Source organism: Glycine max, chromosome 5 (genome assembly GCF_000004515.6).
Source record: "Glycine max cultivar Williams 82 chromosome 5, Glycine_max_v4.0, whole genome shotgun sequence".
Classification (NCBI taxonomy): Eukaryota; Viridiplantae; Streptophyta; class Magnoliopsida; order Fabales; family Fabaceae; genus Glycine; species Glycine max.
The window spans coordinates 28,019,735-28,032,375 of NC_038241.2; the positions used below are offsets into that span (position 1 = coordinate 28,019,735).

Sequence of the window (12,641 nt, forward strand, 5' to 3'; positions counted from 1 at the left end):
TTAAGGAGAAGAAAAATGTAAAAATAGAATTTAACTCTCGAAATACTGTTAATGTTTATACAACCTTTATTTTTCCATACAAGATAGTCCAATGTATTTAACATCTTAAAAATATTAAATATTTTCTTCATTTTAAAAGAAAAAATGTTGGAATAGAATTTAGCTCTCCAAATCCTACTATTTTAGCCCAAATAGTTGATATAATGATATAAAGTCCTCGTTAGGGGTGTAAGTGACTTGGATTGGGCTGTGTTTTGTCTTCTTTTTTTTCAATCCCATCTAATTAAACTTAATTTAGTTGGATTGAATTGAGTTTACCTTTTTTATTTTGTCAATCGTATCCAATCCAATCTAACTTTAATTGGATTGAATTGGGTTAATTATCGGTTGAACCATTAAAAAAGTCTTGAAAAAAAATTAAAAAAATCCTCAAATTCAAAAATAATAAAGATATGTTTTTTTACAAAATAGTAAGGATATTTTAAAAATCAATATTCACAAATCATTATGCTATTTATATGATAAGAAAAAAAAATCATAAATATATACTCACAATATCATTTATAAAAAAAATGTATAAACTTCACAATAATATATTACCTTAAGATAAGAATGCATTAGCTTGAGAATGACACCGTGACATGTGTGTTGTTTAGGGTTTCTATACTAATAATTTAATTATATGCGGGTTAGGTTTTGGTTGGATCCAAAACTCCAAACTCGACACCCAATCTAATTTTAAGTAGGTTTCATAAACTAAAATCAATCCAATAATCTAATTCAATCTAAAAAATCTAATTGGGTTGAGTTGGATGAAATAGATTTATGTATTGAGTCCAATCCGCGTACCTTTCTCATCATGTTGTATTCATATTTAAAAGAATGATTTATCTTATGTGTATAACAAAATTCTTTTAGGACAACAACATTCTAGTACCATAAGTAGTACTGGTTTCTTGTTCACATGTGAGTTAGGAGGAAATAATATATCTCACCCAGGGTAAAAATATATATACTACTATTTTAATGTTTATACAAACTATATCGTTGCACATCCGGTGGTTCAGTGTATTAACTTTGAAAATACTATTAACGTTTATACAAGCTTTAATTTTCCATATTGAACCAGACACAATCAAGGGTGGCGAGTACCGTCAATTATTTGTTATTTATCCGCCACTGCTTTCAATTTTCATTGCCTTCTCTATTGCTAACGAGTAATGCCAAATCGAATCAGCACTAAGCTTAATATAAACTATAAACATTACCCGTAACAGAAAACGGTTACGGAGAGAGAGTCACTTAACTTTCTCCTTTTTTTTTTGTTTTTTTCTGCCGCTTGATTCTTCTTCCTCCGCCGCAGATGACCACCGCGAAGGCGCCGCGGCCGCCGTGCCGCTCCGGAGTCTTCCGCAATATCGTATGCGGACCGTCGCCGGCGGCGGAGACGCTAGGGTTTCCCAGGCTCCGCGGAATCAGCGTCGCCGGATTGCACCGCAGTCACAGAAACCTCGTCCTCCGTGCGAGATCGAAGCCGATTAAGGTGAAGGAGAACGCAACCGTAAGCGCTTCTCTGATCGATGACTGGTTCAAGCCAATTACGGCGAAGGAGGATTCTGATGCTGGTGCGTTTTCTGGTTCTGCGATCTTCGTTTTCAGTTCGCTATCAAGATCTGGAATTAATGTCTTTTTTTTTTCTTTTGAAATGCGAATATTTAAGACTCGTTGTTATAGGTAATTTTCAAGGAGCTTCTTTATACCGTAAGAAGGCCGTGCACGGAGAAATTTTGATACGTTCGGAATCTTTAATCTTAATTCTTACTTTTTTAATCATAAATAAAAATAAAAATGCGTCTGTTTCAGTTGGTCACGCGCAAACAAATTCAACGATATAATTATTATGGGAAAAGACGGCGAAGTAAGAGATTCGTGTTGAACCATTTAAAATTTGTAGACCTCAGCTACGTGGGTCATAATCATAATTCAGTGCCGTGTAGATATAGCAAGCAACTTTTTTCATCTGTGTTGTGCCGAACTTTCAATGTAAAATCGATTCATCTGTTTGCCCAAAAGAAAAACGAACATATTCTTGTTGAGTGGCTCTTGATAGCTGATAAAGGTGACTTTTCTGGTAAGCATCTTCTTTGTGCTCGTAAAAAAATAGAAGAAAAAAATGGCGATTCTTACTTTTTTTATCCTATTCGTCTTCGTCTTTTAAGGCTTGAAATGTTTTTTTGAGTCTTCTAGAGGTTAAGTGAAACAGAAGATTTCTTTGTAGAATTTTGTGAGTGGAACTGGAAGTCTCGTTGACTTTGTTGAATAATTGTGTGAGGATTGAATCTTGATGCATACGTATGGGTAGTTGAATTTTTTTTCCCTGTCATTTGATGTCTACCTTTGAAGCGAACCAATATATGATTCTTGAGGGAATTAGGGCTCAAAATGTTCAGAGTTAACCAATCTATTATCTAACTAGGTAAAAATCTCTCCCAGATGTCAAATGTTGCGAACTCGACAAATATTATGTGGCATGACTGTCCAATTCAGAAACAAGATAGACAGCAGCTGCTTCAGCAAAAAGGCTGTGTTATATGGCTAACTGGCCTCAGTGGTTCAGGTTTGTGGCATTTTTTATGGTTATTGTATCTGAATGTTTGCTTAGTTCATTTAATCAAGAGAAGCATGGTTGTGAGCAAGAATAGAGTCCACACTTCCTATTCCTTTAGGATTCTAAATTCTATCGGTGATTTGGTTTGTTCCTCTGGTAGGCTTCATGTGATTTTGTTATATGTTGTCTGATGTCTTACATCCAATGATTGACAGAAACAGTGACCATTCGTTTCGGTTTATGCTCCTTTTTTTGTCACTGTTTATGTTGGTGTACAAGTGGTAGTTCAAATGTTGCAGTGTTTTGTTTCTCCACCTCATTTCTTTAATCTATTTGTAGCTACAGTTGATAATTTTTTCCCTAACAATTGACATGACGAAAGTCACCAAAGAAACACACTAATTACTCTTCAATTTTTCTAGAATATATCATAATAATGCAACAGCAGACTTGCAGACTTAGTGCTTGTAACTAATCTTGGCATATGGTTATATAGATCCATAATAAGCACTTACAATCACCCAACACATAGTTCTACTATTTTTCCATCAGATGAATTAATTTATGAAGTTAATATATGAATTAATTTATCTCCTACATGGATCATGTATTGGCACTGAAAAATTACCATAGAAAGTTATGCTGTTGAATCTTCATTGTGCAAATTACTGATTTTCACCTGCCTACCGTACAACCAAGGTCTACTACTTTTGTGGTTTAAGCTCAGCTTTAGTTTAACACTTGTTCATGTGAAATAAAAGTTGTAGTTGTTTTTGCATTAGATCAGCTACCCAGTCAGAATGAATTTTCTTTGCTTATTATCTATGCTGCATTGCCTTTAAGTCTAATACAAGGTATAGAGTGTAATACATGGTAGATCCTTGTCAAATTATGCTTACTATGCTTCTCCCTTATTTCTTAACATAATGTATTAGTATCAGGCTATCAGCAGCTAGATTTCCTATAGTCATCTGCTTTTATTTTTAATTTATTATCTTGGTGATCTTATAGATTAAAATCCATACAAGTTAAAATTTTGTAATGATATCTTGAAAATGTGTAACTAACTTGTGGCATGGCATTGGCTGAAGCAATTCATGTTTGTTATCAAATATAATTCTACAGATGAACAATATGAAAGCTTGTGTGATGAGTTTCTACTTTTTGCATATATCAGAATACACCATTACTTTTCATTCTTCTAGAATCTAGATACCATTACTCCATTCCTTCTTCCCTCTGTTCCAGACTCATTGATCATTAATATTGATTGCAGGAAAAAGCACTATTGCATGTGCTTTGAGTCGAAGCTTGCACTCCAAAGGAAAACTGTCTTACATCCTTGATGGTGACAATATTCGGCATGGTCTAAACCAAGATCTTAGTTTCAGAGCAGAAGATCGTTCTGAAAACATTAGAAGGATTGGTGAGTTTATCTGTTTTTTCTTATGTTGCTTTCTAAATGCTTTCCCTGATATCTTCCGATTATATTTTATTGTTTTATTAATAATTAGACATCACGATTTAAAATTTTCAGGTGAGGTGGCTAAACTCTTTGCAGATGCTGGTGTTATTTGCATCACTAGTTTAATATCACCATACCAAAAGGATAGAGATGCATGCAGAGCACTAATGCCAAAAGGAGATTTTATTGAGGTAATATTCTTATTTTGGTGATCCAAATGATACACATAGTTTGGCATATGCTAATATGTTGTACAATTATAGAACTAGAAGTGGTTCTTCATAAATTATAGCTAACACAATGCTTACACGTTGCAGGTTTTCATAGATGTTCCACTACATGTGTGTGAAGCTAGGGACCCAAAGGGACTCTACAAGCTTGCTCGAGCTGGAAAGATCAAAGGTATTGTGATATAAATTTTCATATTACTGCTTGCAATCTAATTTGGTATCGTGTACTGTTGGATTTGTTATCCAACTGCATTAACATCAACAGTTCAGCACTTAAGCTACATATATCGTGTTTATATTTCTCTTTTTCTAATCAACATTATGGGATATCATTTTTGTAATGGGTCTCAATTATTTATTTGGTATTGTGCAGGTTTCACTGGTATAGATGATCCATATGAACCACCGAGTAGTTGTGAGGTGTGAATTTGTTGTGTTGTGTGTGTTGGCATTATTTTCTTGCCATTTTTAGATGTGTTAAATGATGTCTCAATTATTGGTTTATATAATTTGGTTAAAGAACAGAAAACCTGTTACTGATATGTAGTAACTCTGAATCAATAATTGAGTCATTATCAACATTAAACATACAATTTGTTAATGAATAACTGAGTCACCATTAACCGGTGTAAAAATGGTGTAAAAACTTGAGGGAAAATTTGTTGTCTTCTGGAGGGGTAGTTTATTCTATTTCATTTTCTAATTTTTTTCATATTCCTTTTCCTTTTCTATGGGTTCTCTGATGTTTGATAGATAGATCATAAGCATACCATATAAACCAGATGTCGTAATAACCGAGCCTCTCGGTTTTCCTTTGAAACTTCTGCTGAATTTTCATTTCTTCCATTCTCAATCATTGTTTTCCTGTTTTCCATTTTATTAATTCCACTTTTCAATTTCATTTCATAAGCCTGAGCCTTCTTTATCTTGCAGATAGTATTACAACAGAAAGGAAGTAACTGTAAGTCTCCCAGTGATATGGCTGAAGAAGTGATATCCTACTTAGAGGAGAATGGATACCTACGGGCTTGACTTCATTTTTAAAGCCTTTCTTTGTTGATTGCTTTAAAGGGTCCTTTCTTGTAACCTGTAGTTATATTGTGTGTAATTTTTGGCGCATAAAAACTTGCTCCTTCCATATTTCCAATCATTCTTTACCTGACACATAGTCGACATTTTCAATTAAAAGAAAAAAAAGATAGCACTCGACTATATGTCAAGTGGAGATTAGTTGGGACCATGGTAGTCTCAAATCATGTAATAATTTCTCCCTTCCAGCAGTAAGGAAATCATCGTTTCCTGCATATCTGCTTTAGGCCAAAATAAAAAGGGTAGAGCCTTGAGGAAGGACTAAGGAGTTAGCGCTGCTTGGTACAACACCTATGAAGAAATTATTACTATTAGTGTATCTAATTTGTATCTTATAGCCAACAATTGGTTGTTGTGGAATGTATAGCGCCAGTGAAAATCTATGTCATCCTAAGTAAACGCAATAGGAACTATTAACACTGGGAGTGCTTGTTCTCAACATTTCTGTCAGCACAGCAAGGGATATACATTTTGGGATAACATGAAGGTGACCCAGTAAATATAGATATAATTCTTCAAAGTCAACGATCGTTGGTTGACTTTAGCAATTTAGAAGTGTTTGTCTAGAAAGCCATATCTTTTAACTTACAAGTGAGGAGTTATGCTTGGGATAGTTGACAAGCTATTAAAATTCAAGGTGCATCCAACGTATGGTGAACAGGGGTACTTGTGGTTTGGTGAACCTTGTTGCTTTTTAGGTTCTTGGCTAGTGATAAATGAAGTTTGAACAGCAGGAAGTAGTCTGTCCAGGAAAAGCAAAATCAGCATAGGAAGGGAAAAATAGACGACGACAAAATGGGGGAGGAGGTAATGGATGTTACACTGATAGCAATCTGTTAAAAAGTAGAGCACGATCTGAATAAAAGAACTGCACAATGATATCTGGGTTCATGTCTTCCATTTCCAAGGCCCTCTGTGCTCATTGATAATTGAAAGTGTGAGATAATGCAACGAATTTAGTCGGCATTTGACTATTTAATTTAGAAAAAATGGAAGGGAGTTGCAAGTTAAATGCTTTGTTAGTTTTCTGCTTAGTTCACTTTATCCAGAAGAAAGAGAAAATTGAGTGCGCACCGGCCTAGCAAATGCGCAGGATTAACTAGAAACACTTCCATAATTATTCATCCCGTACTCTACCATCTTCCCTTATTCGATGATAATTAAACTTCCGAATATGAACTTTCACCAACCACTGTCTTTTATCCATTGTTCATGCCGTGGATATTAGATGAAGAATAACTAAAGAGCAAAGTTAATGACGTGATATCTATACGGTGTCGCAAATCTACATTTGCCCATAATAAGATATCTCAATTAGCCAAACTAATAATACAGAAGTGTGCTTACTACAATGATGAATAAAAACACGGCTAATCCTTCTTTATTGATGTTCTGCGTGGCAACCAAGATATCATAATTCAGAATTTTGATAAAAATTGCTGAACGGATAAGAAGAGAAACACACAGTAGTTACATCAGAAAGAGGCAAACAACATATCACCTCGTCTATGTCTATAACTAGTACGAATAGACAACAAGCAGAGCACCAATGCCATGGTCACGGACACCGCAGCAGAGGCCACAGCGTCGAAGGTGTAGGACCAACGCCGTTCTTGAAGAGCCCAAAGCGTTTTGACGAAGCCTCCAACACCTTCCACCACCATTGCCAGCAAATGTGCCATCTTTGAGAACGGCAATGCTGAGGGAAGTGAAGAAGAAGAATTGTGGGTTTGTTGTTTGCTGCTTTGGAAACTTGCCGCAGATAAAAAGAGACGGTTGCTTCCGCGATGTTTCCTAGGTTTTATCTTATTTAACGAAACGTTGGATTTTGAAAATCAGTGACAGGCAGAGCAAAGTGGGGACAGGAGCAGTTAACCATATCGTACGTGTGTATAGGAGAAGGGGAATGCAAAACGAGAATTACCAAATCAGAAGAGTAAAGTTTTGTGCTTGCGTCTGCGTAACTACAAAGGATGGGTGCCGACGCCGTTCATCAATATCATAACAATAAATAAAAAGAATATCTTTTGCTTAATTTTTACTTTTTTTTAGACATCTTTACCCTAAAATGATACGAGAATTTTATACATTATTGGCAAAATTGTACTTTTCGTCCCTCACTTTATCTTTAATTTCGCATTTAGTCCCCCAGTAATTTAATTCACAAATTTGATCCCCTGTTTTATAAAATTTTGCAATATTGGTCTGGGACGCATCAATTGGACGTTGACCGTTAAGCAGTAACGTTGACTGTTGTGACACCCTCTACCCATCACATATATACTAATAAGGAATAAAAAAATTCAAATATTAATTAAAAGTATTTTTAAAACATTTTTTTTTAAACAAGTCTTTCAAAGGGGAAAAAGGCTCAAATTCATTTTCTTCTACATCATATTCAAACTTGTCCAAATAAATAATAAAGTATTCTCGACTCAACAAGGTCGTCTAAGCTTCATACAATTAATATAGAACATATATCCTAATGTCACATCCTATCAGAGCGTTGTGTTCCCGTGTCCTCTAGCATGAGGTTCTTCATAATCATCTACCTATTCATCTGCTCCCCCGAACACAAGTTCAAGATCATCACAGGATTCAAACACAACAACATACAGGGAGTGAGTTATCACATTCCTAGCTAATAGAGAAACAAGACAATTAAATATACATATTATATAAATGAGATACCACTTGCTTAAACACAGCTCACGTAACTTCACCACTTCATCATTCAAAATTCACTTTTCAATTATCAATCACATTACACAAGAATCCCACACTTCGATCAAGATATAATAACACATCAATTAGCAAGCATATGCAATAGTTATGCTAAGACTCAATCCTATATGCAATGTGGTACCATGTCAGTGAAAAACCACCCTGGGGCGCTTAGGAGTACATAACAAGACACACCACACAATGGGTTTGTCAGGTCACTCTCACTAAGTAAGATCATAGGGAGACCAGTCAGGGTCACGATGTTTTGCGAGAATGCTCCAACCTTATGGGATCAGCATAGGCTTAAAGGAGCACTCAAACCCGGTGACCCCCAAGGCCTACACTCCGAAGAGTTCGTCAGGGCCTCTCCCTCCTAATTCAGGTCCAACCCCTAAAATAATTTTTTTTACATGCAGACACTGCTCATGAATTATACAATACCCATGACCTTACACTCGTGTTTTAAACACGTTCAACACAATTGCGCTACGATTTAACACTGGTTCCTAAATAAGAAACTTACATTTTCTCTTTAACACGTTTTTCTCAAGATAACGCTGGTCGAGTTATTGTACAATTCATAGCTTACAACACAAGTAATTTCACATCAAGTGTTAACTACACACTTATCCACAACTACAACTCATTCACAATTTCACATCTCATAGTATCACAATTCACCATCACATGTTTACACGTATCTCACAAATTAACACATGTTGAACTTTACACTTATACTCAATCTCAATAACAATATTATAATCTCAAAGCAACATGTTCTTCTACAATTCATCACATACTCACAATTTGAATCATCATTTCATATCCTCAATATAACAATTTATATAAAAGACTATCACAACATTAGGACTAAAACCCATTAAATAAAATTACACAATTATATCAAAATTATAGGTCGAAATATACAAATATCAAGAGCACAATTTATCAAGCAATTTTCATTAGGACATCAATATTTTATTTATAATCATAAAGGAAAAATTTCAATTTAATAAACATCTTAAAATAAAACCCCAATTTAATCTTCTAAGGATCCCTACATATGTTCTCACTAATCCCCAACTGTGAATAACTCATCCCTTACCTTTGAGCGGACTCACGTGTCTTCAGCCAGCGATAGCAACATCTCTAGCGGTTCCCTGAAATTCTTTCAATTATTCATCCGACGATCCAACGGTGAACGGGTTCGAGATCGTCGTTTTTCTGAGACAGGTTTAGTGGGCTGCGGAAAAAAGAAAGGGTTTTGAGAGGAGAAAGGGAAAAACGAAAATGAGACCAAAAAGGAGGCAGCTGACTTATCATAACTATTTATACCTAGGGTACTCAGCCTATTATTTGCTCTATATTTATTTATTTATTTATTTTTACTAAAAAGTTTTTTAAATTTATTTACGAAAAATTGGGATGTTACAACTGTCACATGTCAACGTCTGAGAGCACCTTGAATTGCATTTTTTAACCCATCTGTGGTAAAAAAAAAAATTACCCTAAAAAAAACCCTAAAGCCAATGCTGTCGTTCACTAAATTGTTAGATAGTGAGAGTGAAAAGGTTTTTTAAGTGATTGTGTACTTAGATTAACATGCCAATGACACTAGAATTCAAGAATCATCAGTCACATAATTTATTTTTCTTTCTTTTGGAAAACCAATGAGAATTTTATTCATAAAAGTTTGGATTGATCAGAAGCCAAAACATCTAGTATAGAGGACCTAAGTGTATCCAAATACATAAACTACTATCCCCATTCCAGCATATCAACTTGATTGTTTGAGCTTTTCACTTCAACTACCTACATAAAACATTTTCGAATACTGATAACATAAACCCCCACTCAACTAATGATTGAGAATTGAACAAAAGTAATTAAACCAAAATGCTAAACCAAAATCAATTTATTGAAAAAATATAGAAGATAATAGCACAAAATGTGTCTCTTCTCATAGAAACCACATCAGGCTTTTACAAAGTAAGTACATGATTATCAAGATCCCTCTACAGAAAAGGGTCACAAAGTAAGGTTTAAAATGACAGCAACGTCAACAATGAACTCCTCAACCGCCACCAACTCCGGCGAACTCAATACCAATTTGGAGCTACAAATAATTTTGGCATCACCAGATTCGAATCGAACTTGGGTAGGTCATAGTATGACTTTCTAGAAACCCCTTTGAACAACCCAGACGCATTGGATGCAATTGGTGTGGCAACAATCATCGGGCTCCAGCTTCTCTGGTAGCAGCGGAATCTCCTGCGATGGATCCAAATTCTTGTCGTTGAGTATGTTGGGTTTAGGTAGGATCGGGAGTCGTGCGGTACGGTGCAGTGTGAGTGTATTTACAGTTCATGCTCCTTAGACCATGCAATAAGGTTGGAGAAAGAAGGGTGGGGTGTGTTGGAGGGGGATTTTGGTGTAGGTGATGTTGAAAGGGATGAGCTTTTGGGTGAAATTGCAGGAGATTAGGGAAGAAGATGAAGATTTGTGATAGAGGAAGCGTGAGAGTGATAGCAACAAGTAGGTGGATTCTCACCTGAAATGCCCTCTCTCTCTCTAGTGAGCGGTGACATTGTCTTGTGTTTGGTGCCTCTCAGATGGGTTTTAGGGTTTTTTTCAGGGTAAATTTTTTTTACCACAGATGGGTTAAAATATGCAATTCAAGGTGCTCTCAGACGTTAACACATGACAGTCAACGTTACTGCTTAACGGTCAACGTCCAATTAAGGTGTCCCGGATCAACATTATAGGATTTTATAAAACAGGGGGACCAAATTTGTGAATTAAATTACTGGGGAACCAAATGCAAAATTGGAGCTAAAGTGGGGGACCAAAAGTGCAATTTTGCCTACATTATTTTATGTGAGTGATGTTTAAATTTGTAAATTTTAATTTGTTAAAACATACTTTAAAACTGAATAACTATACGCTCCCCATCTTCTTATATTTGGTAATTACATACTCTCTCATCTTTTGGTTCTCATTATTATAGCGTTACAACTAAAATTCTTTGATTTCCATTATCTCACCCTTCCTAACGTAACTTTTACCTCTCCTATCAAATTTAACTGCTACCTTTGTCACACTTACGTGAAATCTCTTTCCTATTGTTACTTTATTTTATCTCTCTTACCATAAACTTTTTGCTTTCTTTTTTCTAAAGTTGTAAGAGTAAGTGATGATTTTTTATTTTTTTCTTTGTTAATTTTTTCAAATTCAATTCATTCCCATTTAATGATTTTTTTTATATTCAAATGAAAAGTGGAAGAACTAACTGTTAGCCTTCTATGTTTCAATTTTATGTAGACAAAAACTACAATTGTTGAAATAATATGTTGAATGTTATACTTCAGAATGAAAAACCTTGAAAGAATCTGATAAAACTAAAGAAGATGGAAAATCTTAAAATATTGGAATGTGTCTCAACCTTCAAAATAGAATCTTCTTTTTCCTTCCCTTTGTCGACTTTAACATCTCTCTCTTATCCTAATTTAGTTATGTTCGATTCTTCGATTTCGTTGAATGCACATAAAATTGATTGAATTTCAAATTGAAAGTAAAATTTGGTGATCTTATTCTTTCTTGATCTGTCAGTGAAAATGCGCTGAAATTTTAATTGATTGATTATAATTATTTTCAGTGGCACACACGTAGAGTCAATTATCGACTATGGGAGACATGACTGCAACATATAAAATATGGGGTGGATGAAGTCATGAAGTTGGAAAATCCATTGAGAGGTATATGCAACTCTTTTTTCTATTCTTTAAAAAAAATTTACTCATTGTAATTTAGACTATGGTGTGTATTTATGAGAGGATCATGATTGATGCAACTGAAAGAAAGATAAGACTTGAATGTCCCCTAGAGAGCCCTTCACCAGAGGCAAAGAACATGTGTGTGTGTGTGTGTGTGTGAGTGTGATAAGGTAAGGTACTAGTAATACCATCAGGTTATAAGAATCACAAGAGGGTGTCTAAGGTTATCACACAACACAATAAATATCAAGTAACCAAGTCACTACTCCTTCTAACTTGTTAACGCAAATGATATAGCATAAATTCCAAAACAAAAGCATTTATCTAATAGTAACGGTCCTTTCCAAAGAAAAAATAAAGACACAATAACCAAAGTCTTTGCAAGAAACATGCTTCCACCGAGTGCACCTCCTATTTAGGAATTCTTCCCTTGCCTTTGTTCCCCCTCCAACTAGCACGACACTTGACCTTCGACCATTTACTTACCAACATCTCATACATGTATATAGTGTTATGCAACAACAGTTCCATCAATTTTTTCTATCAGTAGTTATAAATATAAAACATAGACAAAAGCTTATGACTAGCACAAGCATTGCCATATATTCCTTCATCAGGAATTCATAGTAGTAAAATTTATTCATGGGACATATATATAAAGCAACTTATTATAGAAAAAAGTCGTAAAATACACACAATATTTGATGGTTTGGTATACACGTGTGGATCCATTGTTGAAAAAGATTTTAAGT

General features: G+C 34.9%; 1 protein-coding gene across 7 annotated transcripts; it reads left to right on the forward strand.

Moving 5' to 3' along the window:
* The first annotated feature begins 1,065 nt into the window (after positions 1–1,065).
* On the forward strand, positions 1,066–6,271 carry LOC100777457 (adenylyl-sulfate kinase, chloroplastic). Of its 7 annotated transcripts, XM_006579881.4 has the most exons (8): positions 1,066–1,217; positions 1,364–1,625; positions 2,477–2,617; positions 3,885–4,034; positions 4,146–4,264; positions 4,391–4,475; positions 4,677–4,723; positions 5,237–6,271. In XM_006579881.4, the coding sequence occupies exons 2-8, from the start codon at positions 1,364–1,366 to the stop codon at positions 5,333–5,335; spliced, it is 903 nt and encodes a 300-aa protein (XP_006579944.1). In that variant the 5' UTR covers positions 1,066–1,217; the 3' UTR covers positions 5,336–6,271. The 7 variants fall into 7 exon arrangements, with proteins under 7 accessions (XP_006579944.1, XP_040871726.1, XP_040871725.1 ...); XM_006579883.4 differs by having other exon boundaries at positions 1,085–1,625; positions 2,494–2,617; XM_006579882.4 differs by lacking the exons at positions 1,066–1,217; positions 4,677–4,723 and adding an exon at positions 1,735–2,131 and having other exon boundaries at positions 1,545–1,625.
* Positions 6,272–12,641: the final 6,370 nt, after the last annotated feature.

Coding starts and splice junctions, on each gene's coding strand:
- LOC100777457 (XM_041015790.1), top strand. CDS start 1,849: ATGCGTCTGTTTCAGTTGGTCACGCGCAAACAAATTCAACGATATAAT. Junction 2,618..3,884: donor AACTGGCCTCAGTGGTTCAG/GTTTGTGGCATT, acceptor TATTGATTGCAG/GAAAAAGCACTATTGCATGT. Junction 4,476..4,676: donor TCGAGCTGGAAAGATCAAAG/GTATTGTGATAT, acceptor GGTATTGTGCAG/GTTTCACTGGTATAGATGAT.